At 45.4% G+C, this 26,249-nt stretch overlaps 1 protein-coding gene across 4 annotated transcripts in view; it reads right to left on the minus strand.

Moving 5' to 3' along the window:
- The window catches only part of FAM193A (family with sequence similarity 193 member A), a 382,414-nt gene that overhangs the window by 265,677 nt on the left and 90,488 nt on the right, over positions 1–26,249 (minus strand). For all 4 annotated transcript variants that reach the window (XM_033950625.1, XM_033950616.1, XM_033950602.1 and 1 more), the window contains exon 2: positions 19,977–20,042. Coding sequence is in view for 3 of the 4 variants with exons in the window: in XM_033950616.1 (XP_033806507.1) it covers positions 19,977–20,042 (66 nt within the window). In the remaining variant the exon portion in view is untranslated. The remainder of the gene's footprint in view (positions 1–19,976; positions 20,043–26,249) is intronic.

A 26,249-nucleotide genomic window follows, 5' to 3' on the forward strand; every position in this document is an offset into this window, starting at 1 on the left:
GGGACTCCTCTGGGAGAAAAAAAAGTGTCAAGTTCCCTTCAGTTCCGGCAAGCAGGGTGATCAAGACCATGTGGGGGGGGTTTCTGCCTTAGGAAAGTTTAGTTTTTGGTCTCTTGGATTGTTATTCGGTTTGTAACGTCATTTTTTTCTTGAGAGGTAGCAGAATCCAAGATGTGCCTCTGCCACTTGAATTTCCTGGCGCAGGAAGGGGGGTCAGCTGCTCTGATCTTTCCTAAGTCACAGCAAATGCCCATTGACCCCCAAAAGAGGCAGGACGGCAAGTCATTATTAATCAGTTGTATGCATCTATGAGTAGCAAAGAGAGTTTCTCACTGGGTTCCAGTGCTGTTTGCTATTTGAACTGCAGTGCTTAATGTGTGCAGTTCAGAAGAGAGGTGGGGTTTTTTTGTGGGTTTAGGAAAAAAAAAATCCTATCCCTTACAATACAGGGAAAAAATCTTGGCAAATCATCAGGAGAGCTGCTATTTGAAGCGCCTATGATGGTATGATTTTGAAGTGCAGGGATTTTCATGCTGTGCATTGTGCACAGATGTTGGTATGATGAGTTAATGATCACGTAAACGGGGCTATGTGCACGGCTGCTGTTTCCAAGTCCTGCAAGAAGGTAGAGTTGTAGTTCCATGACAGAAATCGAGTTTTCTCTGGGCTATTTTCAAAACTTAAGGCCAATGAAAAGTTTGTGGATGTTTTCTCTTTGATAACTGGCACACCACATCTATCGTGAAACTAAGAGCACTGAGCACTTTCTCTTTGAAAAAGTCATCCAAGAAAATAGGTATTCCCATAGATTTAAATCTTCCTTTTCTGGAAACAGCATCTGGGTAAATAGCTTAAAAAATTGCTCTCAATGCATACTTTCCTAAATTTGAGGACTGGGTAAAATAAGGATTGCCCAGATCCCACAGACCTTGCACATCTTTGTGGCATGGGGTCTGCAGGGCATTTTAACACCCGCAGACCTCACGGTTCCCGCTCACCCTTGAGGTAAGCAAATTTTTAAGGATGTGAGGTAGAGATCCGCGAGGTTCATGAGGCCGCAAGATCCTCGTTTTACCCAGTCCTCTAGGTTTATGTGTTGTTACTATGCATGTCATGCACAAAAAGCACAGTTACTTACCGTAACAGGTGTTATCCAGGGACAGCAGGCAGATATTCTCACATGTGGGTGACGTCATCCACGGAGCCCCGACGCGGACAGCTTTTCAAGCAAACTTGATTGAAGATTTCAAGTTTGCTAGTGCTGCACCACGCATGTGTGTGCCTTCCTGATCCACTAGAGGGCGCATACCCTCCTCATGGTCCTCAGTTCAGATAGCTAGCAAAGAAGCCAACCTCGGGGAGGCGGGCAGGTTGTGAGAATATCTGCCTGCTGTCCCTGGATAACACCTGTTACGGTAAGTAACTGTGCTTTATCCCAGGACAAGCAGGCAGCATATTCTCACATGTGGGTGACCTCCAAGCTAACCAAAAAAGGGACGGAGGGAAGTTGGCAATTCAAGAAAACAGATTACGCAAAACCGACTGGCCCAACCGACCGTCGCTCCTGGACAGAGTATCCAGGCAGTAGTGGAAGGTGAAAGTATGAACCGAAGACCAAGTGGCAGCCTTGCAAATCTCCTCGATAGGCGTCGACCTGAGGAAAGCTACAGAAGCCGCCATCGCTCGGACTTATGTCCCGTGACTCGACCATGCAGCGCGAGACCAGCCTGAGCGTAGCAAAAGGAAATACAAGCAACCAACCAGTTGGACAAGTTGCGCTTGGAAACTGGGCGTCCTAACCGATTAGGGTCGAGGGACAAAAACAATTGAGGAACCGTCTGAGGAGACTGAGTGCGTTGAAGATAAAAAGCCAACGCCCTCTTACAGTCAAGTGTGTAAAGCGCCACCTCGCCAGGAGGCGAGTGGGGCTTCGGAAAAGAGACCAGAAGAACAATGAAATGATTGAGAGGAAAGTCCAAAACCACCTTGGGCAAGAACTGGGGTTGAGTACGCAGGACCACCGTGTCATGAAGAAATACAGGAAAAGACGGGTCCGCAACCAGAGCTTGCAGCTCACTGACTCTGCGAGCAGACGTGAGAGCAACCAGGAATACCACCTGCCAGGTGAAGTAATTCAAAGAGCTTTATCAATGGAATCAAATAGAGGTATCACCAATTGAGTCAGGACCACACAAAGATCCCAAACCACCGGAGGGGCTTTGAGCGGAGGATGTACATTGAAGAGATCCCTCATAAAGCGGGAAACCGTCGGATGGACGGAGAGCAGCGTCCCATCAAGCGGCCGATGAAAGGCAGCAAAAGCACAGAGGTGGGCTCGAATAGATGTCGATTTGAGACCAGACCGAGACAAGTGAAACAGATAAACCAGCACTGAAGGCAAGGAGGCAGAGAGCGGATCCATGCGGTGCTCAGCACACCACGCAGCAAATCAGGACCATTTCTGGGAATAGCATTGCCGAGTGGAGATCTTTCGAGAGGCCTCGAAAACACCCCCACTGACTTGAGAGAAACAGAAGGAGGAAGGCACGTTGCGAGGAACTAAGCTGATAAGTATAGAGACTGCAGATTGGAATGCAATAGAAACCTCAACACTGAGACAGCAGAGAAGGGAGCATAGGTAGGAACAGAGGCTCCCTGACATGCTGGAGGAGCAGGGAGAACCACAGCTGCCAGGGCCACAGAGGAGCCATCAAGATCATGGTGGCGCAGACCGACAGGAGGTGTATCAAAGACCTGAGAATCAGAGTAAAGGGAGGGAACACATAGAGGAACCTGCCCATCCAATCGAGAAGGAAAGCATCCACCTCGATGCGAACCCAGGAGAACATCCTCGAGCAATATCGAGGCAACCAGTGAGTGAGGGGCAAAGCGAACAGAACTACCTGTGGGGTTCCCCACCAAACAACCACATTCCGCAGAGTCTGAGAATGGAGCGACCATTCATGCGGCCGAAAAGGGCGACTCAACGTGTCCACCAGACAATGCTGCTCGCCCCGGAAATACACCGCCCAAAGAAAGAAGTAGTGGTGTAACTCCCCCTCCAATGACGAAGGGTTTCCCTGCAAAGTAACAGGGAACCTGTACACCCTGGCTTGGTCACAGAATACATCGCCACCGGGATGTCGGGACGCACCAGGACCCCGCAATCCAGCAACCAATAACGAAAATCCACCACGGCATTGTAAATGGCCCGGAGCTTCAGCAGACTGATGCGGCTGCGACGGTCCGCACCCGACCAAAGACTCCGAGTCCAAAGGCCGTCGTGTTGCGCCCCTAAGCCGATGCCGAGGAGTCCATCGGCAGAACCGTCTGATGCGGGGATACGAAGAGGTGGCCCACCAACGAAACCAGCGCACCACAAAAGCGCTGGGAAGCGGGATCCCGATCCTGCCATCACTGAGATGCTCGGGTCCAGTGGGGAACACGAAGAGGAAACCAGGCGAACATCGGGACATGAACCGTGGAGACCCATGATCCCAAAGCATCAGCATCAGCTCGGCCGAGGCCGAAAACCGCTGAGACACCAGCTGACTCAGGCGCAGACAGGCGGCCTGCCGAGGCAGAAGCAGAAAAGACTGGAGGCGGACCGAGGACAGAGGGGCCATCGTCCGGTATAAACAAACAAGGCCCTCCCCCTGAGGTCGAGACAAGAAGGAGCGCAGACAAACTGGGTCCAGGTCCGCTCCGACGGACTCCTGAGACTGGGGCGGACAGAGTCTGAACCGCTCCCAGACTAGAAACTAGTGCAGGTCACGAAGGGCCAAGACCAGACGTAGATGGGAGGATGGGAACGCCCAACCGACAGAGGCGAGGCTATACTCTCAGTGCGTAGACACGGTGACACCCCTCCCGAAGGGAGGGGAGGAATCCCCAGAAAGAGAGCAGCCCGGAGGCTATGCGAGAATAGTCAAAAAGACGGCCAGGAGTCGCCGAAGCCGGCGGCTGGACCATAACCCGGCGCTGCTGCAGCTATTGCGGCTGCTGCGAAGGAGGCCAAGATAACACAAGAAAGGTATCCGGAGGGCCCCTCCGGAGAAGGAGTCCAAACCACCAAGGCAGAAGGGATTCAGTTGAAGGCGTCCCGATAGGCGAAGGACCGGTCGCGTTCTGAAAGGCGGTTAGTGGCCTCCGCAAGAGAGGCCTCAAGAAACGCAGTACTCACTCAAGGAAAAGTGGCGAGACGATCCTGGAGGTTCGGATCCTCAGCCACACTCTGCGCCAAGCGAGATGACGCATGGCGGGAGCAACAGAGCCGGAGCAGGGAGAGAGTCTCCTCCAGGAAACCAAACTCCGCACTACAAGAATCCGTCACGGCTGCCCGGAATGAACCGAAGAGAAAACGGGGAACCCTCTCAAATAGGAGCCGGAGACGCCGAGGCACAGAGCCACAGACGAAGTCGAGGCACGAAGCCCCCGTCGAAACCGGGGCGCAAACCCGCAGTCGACGCCGAGGCCCAAAGCCTCAGCCCGATGCCGAGGTATAAAGCCCCTAGCGACGTTGCGGCACCAAGCCACAGTCGACTTCGAGGCACAAGGCCACAGTCAACCAAAGGGCACAAAGCCCCAAGCGACGTCAAGTCACAAAGCTCCAGTCAACGGCGAGGCACGAAGCCTCGGTCAACGACGAGGCACAGAGCTCCAGCCGACGATGAGGCCCCCAGCCTCCGTCGACGTCGAAGCACAAGCATCAGGCGACGCGGAGCACACGGCTCAGCCGACGTCGAAGGTTACAAAGCATCCGTCGATGTCGAGACACCAAGCCCCAGTCGACGTCGAGGCAGAAAGTCGAAGCACAAAGCCTCAGACAACGTCGAGGCACAAGGCCGCATTCTACGTCGAGGCACGAAGCCCCAGCCGACGTCGAGGCACAAAGCCCCAGCCGACGTCGAGGCACGAAGCCCCAGCCGACGTCGAGGCACGAAGCCCCAGCCGACGTCGAGGCACGAAGCCCCAGCCGACGTCGAGGCACGAAGCCCCAGCCGACGTCGAGGCACGAAGCCCCAGCCGACGTCGAGGCACGAAGCCCCAGCCGACGTCGAGGCACGAAGCCCCAGCCGACGTCGAGGCACGAAGCCCCAGCCGACGTCGAGGCACGAAGCCCCAGCCGACGTCGAGGCACGAAGCCCCAGCCGACGTCGAGGCACGAAGCCTCAGTCGACGTCGAGGCACGAAGCCTCAGTCGACGTCGAGGCACGAAGCCCCAGTCGACGTCGAGGCACACCGAAGTCCGTCGAGGTTCAGAAGTCGGCACCGTACCAATGAAACTGGTAATAAAGGTGCAGCAGTACGCTCCATAAAGGGCAACCTCGAGATGAGTATTCCCATGAAAGGAGGCACGCATCGAAGGTCTCGTAGAGGCGGGCACGATTGCACTCGATGCCTGTAATGCCTGAGACTCAGCCGGTGGCGTTACCAAGGTAACGCACCTAGAAGAAAGAAAGAAAGAAAAACTTACCTTTTTTTTTTTTTTGAAACAAAGAAAATACACGATCAATTAACAAACGCACAGCGACTCCCTAACAAAATAAAGAAGCCGCGGTGCCAGAAAGGCACTTAGAAGAACGCAGAGAAGAGAGACAGGGCTTTCTGGCTCAGCGGAAAACTAAGAACTGAGGACCATGAGGAGGGTATGCGCCCTCTAGTGGATCAGGAAGGCACACACATGCGTGGTGCAGCACTAGCAAACTTGAAATCTTCAATCAAGTTTGCTTGAAAAGCTGTCCGCGTCGGGGCTCCTTGGATGACGTCACCCACATGTGAGAATATGCTGCCTGCTTGTCCTGGGATAATACATATTTTTTTTGTGGCGTTTTGGGGGACACTAGTGACTAATTATACTTTTCTTGGGTCTTTTTGGTATCAAACAAAGTTGTTCCTTAAGGATCTTTTTCCTGTACATGTTCTTGCCCTAAATGGAAACACCAGGGATGGACTGTCGTAGGAAAGGAAGGGCAGAGAGGGTGGACAGTGGATGCAAGGGTCAGAGAGAGGGTGGACAGTGGATGCAAGGATCAGAGAGAGGATGGACAGTAGATGGAAGGGGTAGAGAGCGAGAGGGCAGAGGCTGGGTGGAAGGGGCAAAGAGAGATGATAGATGTTGCATGGAAGGGAGTGAAGACAAACGCTGAATAGAAAGAAGAGTGAAGAGAAGATGATTAAAGCAGAAATGACTAAAGGTAGAAAAAAATTTTTTTTGTTGCTTTACGTAGAATCAAGTAGTATTGTAACTATTGATTAAAGTTTATATATAGGAAATGGAAATAAGGCAGGTTTTTGGGACTAAACCCCTTTCCTCAGGTCAGGACAGGACAGGATACCATAACAGCTGTATACTGTACAGCCTTGAAGAAAGATTTGGCTTCTGAAAGCTAATTGAAAAATGGATTAGTCCAATAAAATGGTATTTTCTTATTTCTCATTATTTGTTTTATTTCTATTTGTTAATTTGTAAAGTGGTGATTGTTATATATCAGTTTTTTCAAATTTACATCTACTGTCTTTATATTTTGCACAGTAATAGGGGACATGTGTCACTGTTTTTGTGGTGTTGCATTGTATGCAGTCTGGTTTCTTGATTCAGTTTAACTTTTATCTGCATATTTCTATTTTTAGTTTGTGATTATTCCATATTGAGCGAGGATGTATCTGTTCTGTGTGTATAAAAAGAACATGGCTTTCTGTTAGCAATGACTGTACAGGATCAATTGACTGTGCAGGATCTGGCTTTAGTTTTACAATGTGTGTGTTGGTGTTCTAGTGCTCACTGCAGTGTTTAAGATGCTGCCTTTTCCTAGGTGCACCCTTGTTGTGTGACTCATGGATTATTACAAAAAATATCTTTTTTATATAGAGGAGGGTTTAAAAAAAATTATCAGCACTGGCTGTCATATATACTAGGTACGCCACAGGATTTAATGACCCTATTCTTACTTTACTGTTGACATAGGCGTTGTCCCCCCACTACCACCACACACACACACTATAAAGAATTAAATTTGTATTAACATCAAGCAGCTTTCAAATAACATTATAAGCAAATAAAAATAAAATATTTTTAATACATTGCTAATTATTACCTGCATCTTTACCTAAACTGTTTTGCCCTAGCTTTCACTTTGATCTTAATCTGCTACTTAATTTATGGAGAGGTGTTACTGAGCCTTGAAGAAGACCTGTGTGATTGCACTACAGCAAAATAATAATGTGGAAGAGGTCTGGAAGTGGGGATTGCATCTATTTCATATCCTCAGTGAGACCTCAGGAAGGAACCTAGTGATCAAAACATTATTAGAGGTGCTGTAGAGCTGTTTCTTGTATGACTGGATGAGCTATATTTATCTTTTTTTCTTAGTTGTTTAAATTCATGCAGAAATAAATGGCTAGATTGAACCCAATGACTTCATTAACGCATTTCCCTTTTTTAAAGCTCTATACCATTTGAAAGAGGGCGCATATCTAATTATTCACTTCTAGAATTGGATACTTCTTAAATTTAGTAAAAATATCCTGACACAAGTGTCAAACCTTAGAAAAGCAAGTCATATTGAGCATTGGAAAATAATAATAATTAAATAATAAAAATAGTACACATATAGGGCTCAGTAAGACTGTTGTTATGAACTTATTATTATTATTATTATTTTACAAAGGTACGCTAGCGTTTTTAGCGCACGCACCGGATTAGCATGCGCTACCTGAAAAATTACCACCTGCTCAAGAGGAGGTAGTAGCGGCTAGCACACGGGGCATTTTAGCGCACACTATTTTGCGCGTTAAGGCCCTAACGCACCTTTGTAAAAGGAGCCCTTAATTTTCCCCACTACCAAATTTCCCCACCCCGCCCGGCTACTTTTTCATGCCACCCAGCTGAAAAAAATTTCTGGGGAGAACACTGTATACTTTTAAAAACTCTGAAGAAAATCCAAAATGGCCGCCGCAGGTGCCAATTTTACATAGAAACATAGAAAAAGACGGCAGAAAAGGGCTATAGCCCACCAAGTCTGCCCATTCCAAATACCCGCCCTCTGGTTTCACTCCCCTAGGGATCCCCTGTGAATATCCCATCTTCTCTTAAAGTCCAACACGCTGTTGGCCTCAATCACCTGCAGTGGGAGTTTGTTCCAATGATCCACCACTCTTTCAGTGAAGAAGTATTTTCTGGAGTCGCTATGGAACTTCCCTCCCCTGATTTTTAGCGGATGCCCCCTGGTGGTCGAGGGTCCCATGAGGTAGAAGATATCTTCTTCCGACTCGATACGGCCCGTGATGTACTTAAATGTTTCAATCATATCACCCCTTTCTCTTCGTTCCTCAAGTGAGTACAGCCTCAGTTTATTCAGTCTTTCTTCATACGTGAGATCCTTGAGCCCCCAGACCATCTTTGTGGCCATTCACTGAACCGACTCGATTCTCTGCACATCCTTCCGGTAGTGTGGTCTCCAGAATTGAACGCAATACTCCAAGTGAGGCCTCACCATGGACCTGTACAGCGGCATCATAACTTCAGGTCTCCTGCTGACAAAACACAGGAAAATGCTAAAAACAGCGATTTTAGGATTTTACAGGTGGGGACCAGGGCATGAAGGGAAACCCCCCCTCAAACCCCAATTTGAGCATCCCCCAAAATCAGCAAACTCTGTGACTCAGTCACCATAGAGACATGTACTGCAATGAATTTCAATGGCAGGCAGCAATACAGTGCAAGCATAGGGAGATCAGTACCTCAGGAGCTGATTAAACTGGATTTTTCAGGTCTTGACTGCCTGCCTCACCTTCCCTGTCACCTCAGATCATGACCACCAGGACTCCTCAGAGAAATCAGGGAAGATGTGGCACAGTTCCGATCCCGGCGTACCTCCTCGGAACCGCAGCAGCCTGCGCTCTACCCCTTTGCGGACAAACCAAGGGAGAGATGGCTCCCGATCCTGGAGACCCGATCCAATCTGCAGGCTGCCAGAGGGCTTACTGCAGTTTCAGGCTTACAGAGCACCCTCCAGAAGCAGACAAACTTTAAAATGTCTGTGATCTCCCACCAAAGGATCACTCGCATGGAGTTGATCCACAGCACGTATGTAAACCCGCGGTACCGAAGAAAATAAAAGACTAGGAATTGAGAAATAAAATGATGAGCAGAAGAAAACTAGAAGTTCTCAGCAAGACTGCAGAAACAAACTGAACTTCAAGGGGAATGGCGGCACAGGTGACCTTATAGAGGGTGTTGGTTTTATTTTTAAGTTCTGCAGCCAAAGCTGGAATAGATGCACTACCCGCTAGTTCAGCCTCCAGAGGGATTGTACAAGAAATAGGGATTTCACAGGTAAGGGGGGAAAAACATCTTAGATAAAAATGAAGTTCTGTGGCACACATTTTTGACAGTATGAATATGAATACATACTATTAACTGCAATCAAATCAGTGTCGACTTGTGAAAATTCTCTCATAGTTCCCCTGAACTTGGTTTGATCTTAAGAAGGAATAACAAAAGTAGGATGATGACAAAGTATCTAGATGTACAAAGGTTTATTAAAAACAATCCCAGATGTTATAAATGGCATCACTGGGGAGGCAGAGCCAACACGGTCCACATTTTGGCGAACTGTGCCTTCTTCAGCCTGCATCAGTGGCAAAAATAATTCTATCAATTGCTTTTTTTAAACTACATAGTAAGTCTATTCAGTGCTTCTAATAAGGACTCTTGAAGGTACAATTCAAAACCATGAACCGTGTTGTTTCCCCCTTTCCCCATGGCACCATTTGAGATTGTTTTTAATAAACCTTTGTACATCCAGATAACTTTGTTGCATCCTACTTTTTGTTTTCATGGATCTTTTTTCAGTGACTGGATTTGATCTTAGTCAGGCAGCTTAATCCTTGACAGATTAGTATCTATAGCTGCTATTTTATCAATCACATTGTTCTTCTTCCTCTTTTCCACTGACCTTCAACCTAGCCAAGAGTGATGTTTCTCTCTAATGATCTTACTCTTTGCATGATGTATCCAAAGTATATGAGCTTTCAAGGAAAGCTTAAGTTTGATTTCCTTCAATACCGATTGATTTGTTCTTTTGACAGTCCAAAGTATGACTACCGTATTTTCGCGGATATAACGCGCACCCGTGTAAAACGCGCACACGGGTATAGCGCGCAGAAATCACGATGATATGTACAAAAACTTTTGTATACCGCGCTCACTGGTATACCGCGCATGATGCCCGACGCCCCTTTCGCCCGCCCTGACTTTCCGTGCGCTGTCCCGACTCTCCGTTCACCCCCCCTGACTTCCGTGCACTGCCCTGACTTTCCGTGCGCTGTCCCGACTCTCCGTTCACCCCCCCTGACTTCCGTGCACTGCCCTGACTTTCCGTGCGCTGTCCCGACTCTCCGTTCACCCCCCCTGACTTTCCGTGCACTGTCCCCCCTTGAAGTCCTGTCCCCCCTTGAAGGTCTGTCCCCATCCTGAAAGCCTGATGCCCCCCCCCCCGACATCCGATACATCCCCCCCCCCCCGGCAGGACCACTCGCACCCTCACCCCGAAGGACCGCCGACTTCCCAACAATATCGGGCCAGGAGGGAGCCCAAACCCTCCTGGCCACGGCGACCCCCTAACCCCACCCCGCACTACATTACGGGCAGGAGGGATCCCAGGCCCTCCTGCCCTCGACGCAAACCCCCCTCCCCCCCCAACGACCGCCCCCCCCAAGAACCTCCGACCGCCCCCCCAGCCGACCCGCGACCCCCCTGGCCGACCCCCACGACCCCCCCACCCCCCTTCCCCGTACCTTTGGTAGTTGGCCGGACAGACGGGAGCCAAACCCGCCTGTCCGGCAGGCAGCCAACGAAGGAATGAGGCCGGATTGGCCCATCCGTCCTAAAGCTCCGCCTACTGGTGGGGCCTAAGGCGCGTGGGCCAATCAGAATAGGCCCTGGAGCCTTAGGTCCCACCTGGGGGCACGGCCTGAGGCACATGGGCCCAACCCGACCATGTGTCTCAGGCCGCGCCCCCAGGTGGGACCTAAGGCTCCAGGGCCTATTCTGATTGGCCCACGCGCCTTAGGCCCCACCAGTAGGCGGAGCTTTAGGACGGATGGGCCAATCCGGCCTCATTCCTTCGTTGGCTGCCTGCTGGACAGGCGGGTTTGGCTCCCGTCTGTCCGGCCAACTACCAAAGGTACGGGGAAGGGGGGTGGGGGGGTCGTGGGGGTCGGCCAGGGGGGTCGCGGGTCGGCTGGGGGGACGGTCGGAGGTTCTTGGGGGGGGCGGTCGTTGGGGGGGGAGGGGGGTTTGCGTCGAGGGCAGGAGGGCCTGGGATCCCTCCTGCCCGTAATGTAGTGCGGGGTGGGGTTAGGGGGTCGCCGTGGCCAGGAGGGTTTGGGCTCCCTTCTGGCCCGATATTGTCGGGAAGTCGGCGGTCCTTCGGGGTGGGGGTGCGAGTGGTCCTGCCGGGGGGGGATGTATCGGACGTCGGGGAGTCGGCCGGGCAAGAGGGCTTGGGCTCCCTCTTGCTCCGATCGTGGATGCGGGTGCGGGTGGGAGCGCGTGCGAGCGGTCGTTCGGGGTGGGGGTGCGAGCGGTCCTGCTGAGGGGGGTGAATCGGGCGTCGGGCGGGGTGGGAACTATGTTTAAAAACTTTTGTATACCGCGCTCAGGCATATAACGCGCGAGGGGTATGCGCGGTAGGTAAAAACGCGTATAACGCGCGCGTTATATCCGCGAAAATACGGTATTCTTCTTTAGATTTTCCATACAGCACTCACTTTCTTATTACAATATTTTAGTGAGGATCATCAATGTATATCTCATCAGGATGTGTACCAGAACTTGGTACATATCACAAATTCCTCACATACAAAAGCAAATCCCCAGCTCCTCAGAAGTACCAAGTGGGCTCAAAGATTTTCACTGCCCTAGGCTTTATGTACTATCTCTTCACTGGAGCAACAAACTTTATTTTTATTATTTTGTATTATTTTTATACTATTTTTATAACACCCCTTAGGGGATATTCTATTCTTAAAAGTACTTAGCTTTTAATGTGGTCTTCCATTGAGAGACATAGGAGCCAATATGTTTCACTCGAACAAGGTTTTTTCAAGGCTTATCATCCCTTATTAGAACTTTACTCCGTCATACCATCATATTTTTTTAAAGATTTTAAATATTTTTAAGAATACATTCAAAATAAGAATTTATGCAGTAAGCAGAAAATTCAAAAAAAACTTCAAAAGGACTTATCACGAGAGTATTGTGCAAACGAATCCCAAAACTTAGTGAACCTAATAAAAGTTTGCATAATCCCCGACGGGACCCGTTTCGCCTTTATCGCGGCTTTTTCAAGGGTCAATCATATTAAACGGGGAACGCTGTTTGAGGAATTCCACTCACAACAATGCTGGCGTGCACACACTCTGAATGAAAAGTCAAAGTTTTTTTGAATTTGCTGCGTACAGCATCAATTCTTATTTTAAATGTATTCTTAAAAATATTTAAAATCCTTGAAAAAATTCTTAAATAATCTAAAACTATAAGGAGTGATATGATGGATCAATGAAAGACAATGGAACCCTAAAATACAGACTTGTTTATCCAGCATGGAGTGCCTGTTGGGTTGCTGAGATTCATCTCTTGCTTTTTTGTATCTGTTTTGGTCTGTTTTTTTGTGAGATCATATTTATATTGGTTATGAATTATAGACAGATTTCCTCATCCTGTTTGTCTGAATCGTCCAACAAAGCCCCAGCGCAGATGTTACCCAGCGTTCTGCATATTTAAAAAGCTTTTGGCAGCATCCCACCACGCATGTGAAAGTGCATTCCCACCCAGCTTGAACACATAGAACCAGCAGTACAATAATAAAGCTAGAAAAATACAACTCCTAGGTAGACTTATTGTCAGTAAAATCTCTCTTACTAGGGTAAGATCAGGGAATAAAGGTTCTCAACTAATAAGCATTTTCTGACTTTTCATATTTTTCTTTGTTTAACTTTGGTTCTGCTTTGAGATATTCTGCTACCTTCACTGCTCTGCTGTGATTGTTGCACATATTCTTTAAAAAAAAAAAAAAAAATCCTACTTCTGGCTCTCTATTCCCTGTCTTTGCTCTCCTATACTTCAATCTACTGATAAACTGCTAAATTTTAGATAATGAAATCTAAAATTAAACTTGCTTCTCTGCTTTCTCTTCTAGCTTTTAGTTTAATTTTTTATTTTTTGCAAAAATTTGTTCTGTTTAAACTTTCAAAGAAATACAAAGAGAAAATATAATAGTCACAACAGAGATGACCAAAACAAGCATGACAAGAATGCAAATATTACAAACAGACAATACACATGACAAATTCATCCCCCACCCCCACCCCGTCCCCAAGTGACCTTGATTAGCATATTCAGTATACAGGGGAAACCTCAGAGAATCCAGAAGAGCAGGGAGGCATACCTCAATTCAGCTCCCTGCTTTCTAGGCAATATATACAAACCACACTTCATGATATGCTTTCAGAGTGTTATGCCGCAAAGCAGTCAGTTTGAACATGGTTTGCAGATAATCTAGTTTAACACAAAGAAAGGAGGGATCTGGCAAGAATTGGTGCCTCCACCTCGCAGCCAATGGAACACTGGCACGTGCACGTAAGTTTCAGTGAAATCCAGAGAGGCGAGAAACTCTACTGGGGCCACTGCTGCAATGACAGATCGAACTGTCTCCATGCGAAAGTGTGAAACCATGAGAGCCGCATTTATGTGCTGAAGATCCAGGACAGGCCTTCAAGTGTCGGAGCTTTCTCTTTTTTTTTTTTTGGCACAAAGAATAATAGTAGCTGCCAGAGCTCAAGAGATTGGGCAGCCCCAGCTCTACAGATTGAATATCCAGCAAGCATTATACAGTGGCATGCCCCTTGAGCAATGTGGCAAGGCGACTTGCAGGAGTCCACAAACCAATCCATCAGAAGGCAAGTCCAATGTGAAGCCTGATCGAAAGACATCTAAGACCCACAGGTCGGATGAAAGGCGAGCCCAAGCCGGCAGGCAACTGAGAATTGGCCTGGCATCATTGCACCTTTGTGTGCAAAACGGGAGTCAGAGGGATGGAAGCACCTGCAGTCGAAGTACCGCTGACAGGAGATCTGGGAAAATCCCAGAGATGTGTCAGTCATTTAATGGCGGAACGGCACAGAGCCACAAACAATAAGAGTCACAAGAACCCCTAAAGAATCTGGGTTTGGGGTTTGCTATCAGGTAGGGACATAGGATGATGGTCCATCATAGAAATCATGAGGTCATCCAGTCCCTTGCCAAACCAAAGCCGCTCCATAAAGGAAAGGTTAGCCAAAGGAGACTTTTAAGTGGAATGAGCAACGCAGTGGCAGATCCAGAGCATCCAGCAAGCAAGAACGGAGACACCAGCACCTTAGCCAGTACTTGCATAGGAAGCCAAAAGAAGATGAGGAGGAGGCTCCACAGCCTCGGACTCCAGAGCGTCTCAGTTGAGACAGGCAGGTGCAAGTGACAAAGGATGCTGCCAAAGTAGCCTTAATGCCTAAAGCAGCTGCAGCAAAAGCCTTCGGAGGACAGCATCCACCCAGCAGTCCTGCATATCCGTAAGCACCACATCACCTGTCCTGGGAAATGAGGTGCTGGAAGTCACCTGTGCAACTCAAAAATCCACCATAGGCTGACCCAGAAGATGCTGGCACTCCTGTGCCAGCAGATAAAAGCAAGACATGGTCCATGCTATCTTAAGAGCTCCTGCCAGAGAGACATACTTCTCTGAGATTAAAATGATCATATAAGAGTGCCAGGGAAAGACAGAAGACTGGGAGCGCGCATGCCACAAAGCCAGGAGGAAAAAGTGGATAGAGCTGGCTGAGCGACCAAATCAACTCCTGCAGAGGCTCAGACATAAGAGTCAATGAAGCTGCTCCCAAGGACTCCAAAGAGCCGGAATATAGTCCCTGATCTCCAGTGCCTGGAAGCGCTGTGCTGGAGAATTAAGGACCAGTGAGCTGGTCATCATCCAAAGGATCACCCAAATTTGGAAGCGCTGGAACAGCGGCAGACAGAGAAGATTTGCCCATAGACGCAATGTCGCTTATAGACAGATCAGAAGCTGAGTGAGACTGCGCAGGGGAAGAACGCCTGCTGCGAGATGAATTCCGCCAAAGATATGCACTGGGTGAGCAAAGATGTGCTGTGCTTGCCCAGTGCACATATTTGGTGTCGCCGTAACATATGATTGGTAACAAGGATAGAATTTCCCTGAGGGATATCGTTGATATGATTGATACCAGCACTGAAGGTATTAGTCACCTATTAAGATAAGTGTTGCTAATCAATTACAGGTGTCTGTGGGGTTCTTTTGTTTACACTATAAGGAGATGTTTGAGGCATGCATAAATGATTATAGCCATTCTCCCAGGATGGGGACCTGAAATAACATCCAGGTTTATAAGAGGTCTTATGATCTGAGTTAATCCAGCTTTATGATGTACAATCCTCCTAGTCTCACTTATCCCAGGATACTAAGGGAGCTCAGAGAGGTTCTGGCGAGTCCTATTAAAGACTTGTTCAACAAATCTCTGGAGACGGGAGTGATTCCTGGGGATTGGAGGAGAGCGGATGTGGTCCCTAGTCATAAAAGTGGTCACAGGGATGAAGCAGGAAACTACAGGCCGGTGAGCCTCACTTCAGTTGTTGGAAAAATAATGGAAGTTTTGCTGAAAGAAAGGATAGTGTACTTCCTTGAATCTAATGGGTTACAGGATCCAAGGCAACATGGCTTTACAAAAGGTAAATCGTGCCAAACGAACCTGATTGAATTTTTTGATTGGGTGACCAGAGAGCTGGATCGAGGACATATGCTAGATGTAATTTACTTGGATTTCAGCAAAGCCTTTGATACAGTTCCTCATAGGAGGCTGTTGAACAAACTTGAAGGGCTGAAGTTAGAACCCAAAGTGGTGAACTGGGTCAGAAACTGGCTGTCGGACAGACACCAGAGGGTGGTGGTTAATGGAAGTCGCTCAAAGGAAGGAAAGGTAAGTAGGAGTCCCTCAGGGATCAGTGCTGGGGCCAATCCTGTTCAATATGTTTGTGAGTGACATTGCTGAAGGGTTAGAAGGAAAAGTGTGCCTTTTTGCAGATGATACCAAGATTTGTAACAGAGTAGACACCGAAGAGGGAGTGGAAAATATGAAAAAGGATCTGCAAAAGTTAGAGGAATGGTCTAATGCCTGGCAACTAAAATTCAATGCAAAGAAATGCAGAGTAATGCATTTGGGGATTAATAATAGGAAGGGACCGTATATGCTGGGAGGAGAGAAACTGATATGCACGGACGGGGAGAGGGACCTTGGGGTGATAGTGTCCGAAGATCTAAAGGTGAAAAAACAATGTGACAAGGCAGTGGCTGTTGCCAGAAGGATGCTGGGCTGTATAAAGAGAGGCGTAGTCAGTAGAAGGAAGAAGGTGTTGATGCCTCTGTACAGGTCATTGGTAAGACCCCACTTGGAGTATTGTGTTCAATTTTGTGGGAAACTTTTGCTGAAAGGTTATATAAGTGGTTTCTTTCTTTTTATTGTGGTTAATGTTTTTTCATTATTATTGTTGCAATTTTGTTGCTTTGATTTAGTTCCAGTTAGTCTTTAATTACTTTGATTGATCCTTCATTTGCCCATTTATTCTATATTTTACACATTAAGATTTCAACATATTGTCAATAATGATACCTAGAACTTGTTCCTAGGTGGGCGACTCCTAGTGTGGAAACCAGCATCATGTAGCTATAATTGTGATTATTTTTCTCCAACGTGCATCACTTTCCACTTCTCCATGTTAATTTTCTGCCATTTGAATGCCCATTCTTCCAGTCTCATATGGTCCTCCTGTAATTTCTCAGTGTCAAATTTTTAACAAATTTGAGAAATTTCATTTCATCTGCAAATTTGATCATTCATCATTCCCATTTCCAAATCATTTATAAATGTTAAAATCACTGGTCCCAATTAGATGCTTGTGGTATTCCATTATTTACCCACTTCCTTTGAGAGAACTGGCCATTTAACCCTATTCTGTTTTCGTTCTTTTAATCAGATTCCAGTCCACAACAGAATGCTGTCTCCTATCCTATGGCGTTTAAATTTTCTCAGGGGTAAAGAAGCCTCTCATTAGGGATTTGCCTAGGTATAGTATATCAGCTGGCTCACTTTTACAAATTTATTCACAGCTTCAAAAATTATAGCAGATTGATGAGGCAAGGCTTCCCTTGGCTAAATCCATCTTGACTGTCTAAGTGTTCAGAAAGTTTGCTCTTTATAATAGTTTATACTACAGTAGGATGCCAATTATTTGAACTCTGATTATCCGGATGTCCAATTATCCAGATTGCTTCCATTCTTTGTTGCTTAATTTTTGTATCATAATCACAAACCACCTAAACCACAAAACTAGCACTAGGGCCCAGAAGGCACTTCCTGCTCAGGCGTGACAGTGCCAGTAAGCAAGCATGTCACACAAGAAGAATCTAAAACATTTTGGAACAAAGCTCCATCACAGGAAAACTGCCGTGAACCCAAGCAGCCCAAGAAAACACTTTCCCAGACCAGAACAGCCTCACTGACTTTACATCCCGACACAGGTACCAAATTTTACAACCCTAAGCCCGAGCTAATTTTTTTCTCCCCGAACACCATAACTAGCTTTCAACCACCCGAACCACCACCCTACTACCTCCTCACCAATACCCCAAACTACTCACATTAGCCAAACTACTCACATTAGCCTTCACCAATCCATTAACCAATCATCCTTCCCCTTCCCATTCCTCTCATCCAAATGCATACTTCATCATCAGGTGAGGGAGGGGACCAATCTATCATTCCCCAACCGCACTCACTTATCCAGATATCCACACACTCCATAATGAATGTCCAATCATCTGGATTTTTCATTATCCAGACTGCTCTCTGCCGAAGTTAGTACAGATAATTGGTGTCCTACTGTATTTTGCTTGGCACCAACATCAAGCTTACCAGTTTGTAAATTCCCAGATCTCCCTTGGAACTCTTTCTTTTTTAAGTTGCCATTACACTGGCCAATTTTCGAGTACTGTTGACGATTTTAATAAGTTACAGATTATTAACAGTAGATCTGCAATTTCATTTTTGAAATCTTTCTGTACTAAACGGTGTATACCATTCAGTCCAGGTGATTTATTGCTCTTTTGCTTATCAATCTGGCTTATATGTCCTAGGTTCACTGATATTGTTTCTGTTTCTGTGCATTGTCACCTTTAAATGCCATTTCTGGCACAGAAGTCCCTTACATTCTCCTCTGTAAAGACTGAAGCAAAGAATTAATGTACTCTGTTTCCTATGTCCTTATCCTCCTTGAGAGCCCCTTTTACTACTTGATGATATAATGGTTCAATTTACTCCCTCCACATACATTCTGCTTTTAATACACCTGAAGATTTTGTAAGTTTTTGTATCTATAGCTAGCTTCTTTTCAAATTCTCCTTCAGCCTTCCTTATCAATACTTAGCATCTAACCTGCTAGTTCTTATGCTGCTTCTTGTTTTCTTCATTTGGATCCCTTTTCTTCGTCTTCAAAGATTTTTTTTTTCTCTAACAGTCTTTTTCACCTCACATTTTAACCATGATGGCTGTCATTTGGCTTTCTTTTCACCTTTAACATATGGAATATATCTTGTCTAAACTTCCAGAGGGTAATTTTGAGCAACAAGCATGCCTGATTTAAACTCCTAATATTTGCAGCCCTTCCTTTTAGTTTCTTTCTTTTAACCATTTTTCTCATTAAAACCAAAGCTGCCCTTTGAAAGTTAAATGCTGACACACTAGATTTCCTTAGTATCTTCAGTCCATTTATGAACTCAAATGTGACCATGTTATTTACGAACACTTATCAAATGGACACTATACCATTACTTCTCATATCAAATCCTGCTTTCCACTAACGACTAGATATGAAATAGCTCCCTCTTGTGGTTTCAGAATCAGCTGCTCCATGAAGCAGCCATGCATCTCATCTAGGAACTTTAACTCACCTGTATTTCTTAATCTGACATGTATCCAGTCAATATTGAGTAATTGAAATCACTCATTATTACAGTGTTGCTAAATGTTAAATTTTCATAGCTCTCAGAAACTGACACATGAATAGAAAAAAAATAAAATTGCCATGGTACAATATACTGTATTTTTAAGCTTCTTTTTAAGGGTCTTGCAAACTATTTCCAACCGTGGCACACTAAACAGGTGGCTGCATTTCAAGGGCATATGGAAGGGAGTGGATGTCGACATGAAGAAGTCATGTGCACGTACGACGTCATTATGTTGACATCTGCGCATGCGCAAAGTTCCTGCAGACAGGGTCTTGAGCCGGAAGTGGGGGTAAACAGGAGAAGCACGGAAAGGAGTAGAGGTGCTAGGGAGGAGGAGAAGCACCAGTGCCGGCTGTCTGTTTATAGGACATGCCTCTCTCTGCGAGAGGCACATCCTGTAGGCAGTCAGCCAGCGTCTCTCGGCACACTTCAAATCTCGCTGCAACACAGTTTGTGATTCATTGGTCTATATAATCTCTCAAACATTTATCTTTTTGAGTATTCACAGCTATATTGTTTCATTAACTAATAAATTTCACAACCAGAGTTACTATTTTAAATATGCTTGTGTTAAGATTGGTCTAAAATAATGGTCTAAAATGTTTCATATTGCATTCTACTTTCCAGGTTTCCTTGGCTTTGTTTCTCCTATTATTGGTTATTCCAGAATGGGCTATGGAATTTGTTGTTGCTACTGTTTCCAAAATTCTCTTAATAATTTGATTTTTTTAAAATCATACATACTCAATATTTATATTTACATATATAAGTTGTGTTTTCAGTTTGAAACTTGTACATCTGTGCAAGTCTAAAAAGAAAAGCTTATCACATCATAGCTCCTACCTGTGAAACCCCAGTGAACTCAGAACTAATCGATCCATCATTAAACTGTGCACCATTTAAAGAAACCTAGAAAACAGAAAGCACAGGTTATAACAGCATTGCACTGCTTATTCAAATTTTAAGTTACAGAAATGTAAATCAATACAACTACGGTTCAGCAATAAAAGTTAACATTGTTATGTAATACTGAACTAAAGACACCTCCAACTGAGACAATATTTAGTCAAGACATCAATAGCTAGGAGCTTGTCTCTTCTGCATAAAGGTCTTTTTGAAGTTAAATACGGGAAAGGTTAGTTCAGACTACAGTAGAATCTCAGCTAACTGTCACTCTCAACCGACTGTCAAAAAAATTGTTGATAAAAAAAGGTTGTCCAAAGTGGTGCTCCTGACCCAACCTCCCCTCCAGCCCCAAAGGCATCAGCAGCAGCCACCAATCTCCCTCCCTACCTCCTTCTAGCTCCTGAAGCATCATGGCAACCACCAAGCTCCCTCCCTCTCTCCAACTCCCAAAGCACCACCAATCTCCCTCCCTCCTTCCATTCCCAAAGCAGTAGAGCTGGTCTTGACAACCTCCTCTATCCCTCTGTTCCCGAAGCAGCACAGTTGGTCCTGACAACCCCCCTGCTTCCCTCACCTGATGATATAGCAACAGCCGGCGAGCAAAGGAAGTGCCAGTAAACAGGCAGCTTATGGCCAGCCCCGGCAGGGCCTTACCTCTGCTGCGTCACTTCTGATGCGGCAAAGGAAAGGCCCTGCTGGGGCTAGCCAGAAGCTACCTGTTTATCAATGCTTCCTCTGCTTTCCACCTGCCACTACATTGTCTGGTGACAGAGGGAAAAGGATTGTCATGATTGGCTCTGCTGCTTCAGGAATGGAGGAAGGAAGTTTTCAGGATTGGCTCTACTGTTTGGGAACAGAGGGAGGGAAGGGGTTGTCAGGACTGGCTCTGCTGCTTTGGGTAAGGGAAGGAGGGAATGGGGGGAGAAGAAGGGGGAAAAGGAAGAGGGGGGAAGAGAAAGAGAAGGGATGAGAGAAAGTGACCAAGAAAAAAAGGGAAGAATATGCTGAACCTGCAAGTGGGGGATGAGGGGATGATAGAGTGAGGTGGGAAGGGAGACAACTATTTTTACATTAATTCTCAAATAACCAGAAACTGCAGTTATCCAACATCCACCAATCCCCATGGGTGCCAGATAACTGAGATTCTACTGTATTGGGATTTATTAACCACCTTTATGAAGAGATTCACCCAAGGTGGTATACAACAGATGCAGTTACAATTTTAACACCATAGCAATAGTAAAAATGGCCAAATATAAAAAATAAATATGACAGGAGGCACGTGATGCTGTGAACAGGGAAGGACATGTTCCAGCCCTGCTCTGAGGCCCTCCGACACCTAAACGTCAGATATTAGCTCCCCTCTATGGATAAATAATTGCAGTTGACAAATTCAACATCGTCAGGCAAAAACATGAGAAAAGAAAGGGACCACATCAAAGCCGCAGAAGACATGATGGGCCCGACTGGACCATTGCCCAGTTCACTGATGCAGCCTTGTCAGACTCAACTTCAGGCATGGTAAAAGCACTGGAGCCCAGATTCAAGCAGTTGTCTGACCAGATCATACGACTAGAGCAATTATTAACAGACACCACCAGAGGCACAACAGAATTGGAGATGACCTGGAAACCATTCACGTATTGATTGGTCCATTCTCAAGCTGACAAGATTAAAGATCTCAAAAATAGGTCCAGGCGGGGAAACCTATGACTACTGGAGCTCCCGGAGTCGGTAACGGATCAGTTGCTTCTTAATGAGTTGGAGAGCTGGCTCTGGGACAATCTGTCTCTACCAATGATGTTGGGCCCAGCAAGCCTGGAACAGGAGTACCAACTGGGGAAATGAAAGCCAAGTGACCAAAGGCCTCGAATGATGATAGTAAAATTTCATAATTACTTACACAAATCAGAAACTATTAAACAATAAAAAACTGAAAAGGGGTATGGTATCTTATAATGATCAGCCCATATTAGATTATTCGCTGGCCCTTTTGGAAAAAAATAGACGCTTATTTAATTGGGTGTGTGACATTGCAACAGAAAAAGCCAAGATTTATTTTCAGTAAAACTGGGTAGAGAAACATACATGCTAACAGGCAATGGCATACTTTTAATTCACACCTTAAAGCACAGGATTTTTTTTAACTCATTGCATGAGGCAGAAGAAACAGCCATGTGAATCTGCATTGACACTGCTACTGGATGAGGGCTTTTGGCACATTTTTTTTGCAAGTTGTGCTGCTGTTATCTTATTGTGCAGAGTTAAAATAATTTTCTAGTGTGCAAGGCGCTCCAAAACATGTTTCCTGTTAAATTTGAATAGATATAATGGCTTATGAATGTGTTTCAGCGATGTGTAACTGTCAACATTTAATGCTAAGCAGTAGAAATCGGAGGGTCTCATAGCACTGGAACATGACTCAATACTCCCAACCGACTATATAGAGTTAGCAGGAGTATTGCTGCATGGGATGTGGGAAGGTTTGTAGGGGGGAGGAGGTGGAGGGAGGGGAGGAGGGTCAGGTTGGGATTAGAAAAAGGATGCCAGGGAGGGGCTAGATTTACTAAGCAAACCGATCGTGTACCGCTCGGTTTGCGCTCACTTTCCTATTACAGCTCGATTCACTAACCTTCCTCCAGACCTCATCCGCACCCTATCTGATCTTCACATGCAAATGAGTAAAAAGGCATGTAAATTTCTTAAGGCATCGATTCATGAAACCATTTCATCCAAACCGACTGGCCTTTCCGTTCCAAAAAGTTTCAACTGCTGAAGACCAGTCACTTTACATCCTCACCAACTATTTCTGCCTAGCAAATGCCGCGTGCATGTTAAGAACCCTATTAAAAATATATATCTACCCCACAAAAAAATCCAAAATATATCTAAACTTTTAAATATATGTAAACTTTCACATACATAAGCGTTAGAAATATTTTTTGATTTTTTTTTGGAATGTGCATAGCGAGCGTGGGAGTAAATCTCAGATTTGTAATGCGCATGGCGAGAAAATCAAGGATTAACCCCCGTGTTCTCCTTGCACATTGTACATTTCATATATCAATGCCATTTTTTTTTTTTTAAATCAAAGATAACTTTTAAGGGCCAGCTATCCCTCCCCCTTCCTTCCAGCTAGATTGTCGCGTGCATCTGACGTCACGGGTCGCCTTTGGTTGCTTCATGCTTCACGGCAGAAAGAGCCGCACAGCCTCCTGGGATTCGTGATCCCAGCGCATTCAACTGCTGTCAACTGTTGTGCCTTCTAGCAACTTAACAGTTCTTTTCCTGAGAGAAAAGTTAAGCTGTTTGGAGGCGCGCAATAAACTTTGAGATCGATCCGTAAAAAAAGGACGAACTCGAAGAATTTCACAGCTCACTCACAAACCTCTGATGCTATTTCTCCTTAAACCTCTCCAACAAATTTTTCAAAAAGCTATGGTCACAGCTTATACAGCTTGCAACAGCACTTTAGAAAAAAAAAAAAGAGAGGTTGGTAAAAACTACAGTATATTGCATTTTTTATGACAGCAGGCACATTCGGAGCCCGCCAATAACGTCCACGATTAAACCCTGCCTCATTTCTACGCAGTGAAGTCCTAAAGACCTAGCGCATGCGTTATGTGCTTCAAAACCAACAAGGAGACAGTGAGCACACGCATCGATCGATGTTACAGCGAGACGTGGGGGCATGTTTACAAATTTGATCATTTGCATGGACAAGCTTTACTGAATTGATCGGCCAGAATGACTCGGAAACGGATAGGACACGAATAGGATAGATTTGTGGACTTTAGTGAATTTAGCCCATAGTTAGGAGGGATGGTTAATCTTCTAGCTAGGGTGATTAGTGGGGAGTAAGGTTGGGCAGACTAGATGGGCCATTTGGTCTTTATCTGCCGTCATGTTTCTATGTTTCAAAGCATAGAGAACTGTTCAACCTTACCTGCAAGATCTATGTAGGGTCCATTAATATACTTCCAGTGTAATTTAACACCCTTTAAACATACTTCTAGAGACAAAAATCTAAGCTTGGACAATGTTTGTTATGTATACCCCCTTTATTAGCTTATTTACCAATTTCTACCTTACTTCTAATATTTACAGTTGTTTTGAGCTTAAGTGTCCAAAAACAAGTCATTCTTGCAATGCAGTAAGAGGAAGACCTTCAATTCTTAACCCTACTCCCCACAGCTCACCACCCTAGCCAGAAGATTAATCATCCCCCCCCCCTAACTTTGTCCCCTACCCTGGCATCCTGTTTGTCTGTCTTGTCTGTTTAAATTGTAAGCTCTTTCGAGCAGGGACTGTCTCCTTCACAACTCTACACAACTGGTAATGGTCTAGAAATAATAGTAGTAGTAATGCCTTATACAATAAGATAATGAGATTTCTGTGGCACACTAACGATAGAATTCATAAGTGTTTTTCTAATTTGTGTAAAATTATGAAGTGTTATTTTTTCAGTTTTCTTTTTACAGCAGTAGAAAGCAAATAAAACTAAACTTATAGGATTCTTAGGTGTACACCGCTTACAGCCTCAAGACAAAATGTATTTAAAAAAAAAATCACTTAAATCACATAGCAATGGAAAATTACTATTTTCCATGATTTTCCTTGGGAAAGGTTACAGAAGCAACTTGTTAAAGCAGTCAATATTAATTATAGCAATCAAGTAATGTCAAACAGTCTGCTGCTAAAATAGACTTGATACTCTTAAAATTGTCACTGCTTGTTGTGTAAGCTTCTTTTAACAATAACACAAGATTGTAGAATACATCTACAATCAAGAAACATCTGCTAGAGCCACTTACAGCTGACTAATCAGATGTTTATTTTTAACACACAGACTTCAACACCAAATCACTTCAGCTAGAAAAGTTTTAAATCAGGTTTTCATGAATGCATTCACCTGAACAGATACTTTTTTGCTGTCTAAGTTGACTGTCCTGAACAAAAGGGTGATATCCCCTCCTGCCAGCAGACAGAGGTTGAGAAAAGGCCAAGCTTTTCCAGCAAATTCACTGGCATTACTAAGCATTTCTACAGCATTACTAGACATAAGCAGCACCATACACAATATATACAGGTACTTTCTTTGTCCCTAGTGGGCTCACAATCTAAGTTTTTGTAATTAGGGCAATGGAGGGTTAAGTGAATTGCCCAGGGTCACAGGGAGTTACATGCTCAGTGGAGATATCCAGTACTTTTCTCTACCTCTAGCAAATGGTAGGTTCTTCAGGCTGGTGCTCCTGGTCCTTGGGATAGCTCATCACTCTGCAGTCAAAACCGGCACAGCAAGGTTGAGCCTAATGGCTGCTCTCAAGTTACAGTCTCCGGATCAGACCTGGTAGATCAGACCTGGTTGGGCATGAAACCTAGCTCCACTGTCCTCAGTCACACTTTTTAGCATCCACTGAGCTTAGTCCTGCATGACCCTACTGGAGAAGCGCAGGGCCCCATCAACCTGCCCCATCATTGGCCATACACCATGATTGGGTATTTTTCTCCCAGGCATTATTGGGTAAATAAAAACAATATTTTTATTATATATTAAAATACTAGGCAAATTCACATTAACGTACATGAGACAAAAAGTTGTTTAAAATACATCAAAGTAAAATTAATTTAAAAAAGGGAAGGTAAAAGGGGAGTGGCAAGACATTAGGAAAGGGATCGCTTCAGAAGAAGCGTTTGATGTTTCAGAGCTTCACAGAAATTAGAGGTTTGAAAAGCGGAAGCTGGTACGGAAGAGTAAATGCATCTTTGAAGAGAAATGTTTTGAGCTTGGTTTTAACCTGGATGACTAGTTGATCTGCACAAACTCGGAGGGGGCTACTACTCATATCAAAGCTTTCCTGGAGGATCTGGGCTGGGTGGTAAATCATCTGAAGAATACACTGCATGGAAAATGGATTTCCTTCTGGAGGATCAAGCAGCAAAGATACAGGCCTAGAAACGCAAACTCTGAGTTACAAATTTCCAAAGTTTGGGACTACCTGCAACTCTTGGGCTCTATGACAACAACCTTGGAGATGATGCCTTGGCAAGAGCACACATGTGGCCTCTACAATTGGCCCTGTTGTACAGGTGGACTATAGTTTCACAGGATTTTGAGTGCCTTTTGCTTCTCACAGTCAGAGCACAAGCCAGTCTTGACTGGTGAGACTCTTCGAGTCACCTCCATCAAGGTGGGGTTTGTCGGAAGCC

This window comes from Geotrypetes seraphini, chromosome 1 (genome assembly GCF_902459505.1).
Source record: "Geotrypetes seraphini chromosome 1, aGeoSer1.1, whole genome shotgun sequence".
Classification (NCBI taxonomy): Eukaryota; Metazoa; Chordata; class Amphibia; order Gymnophiona; family Dermophiidae; genus Geotrypetes; species Geotrypetes seraphini.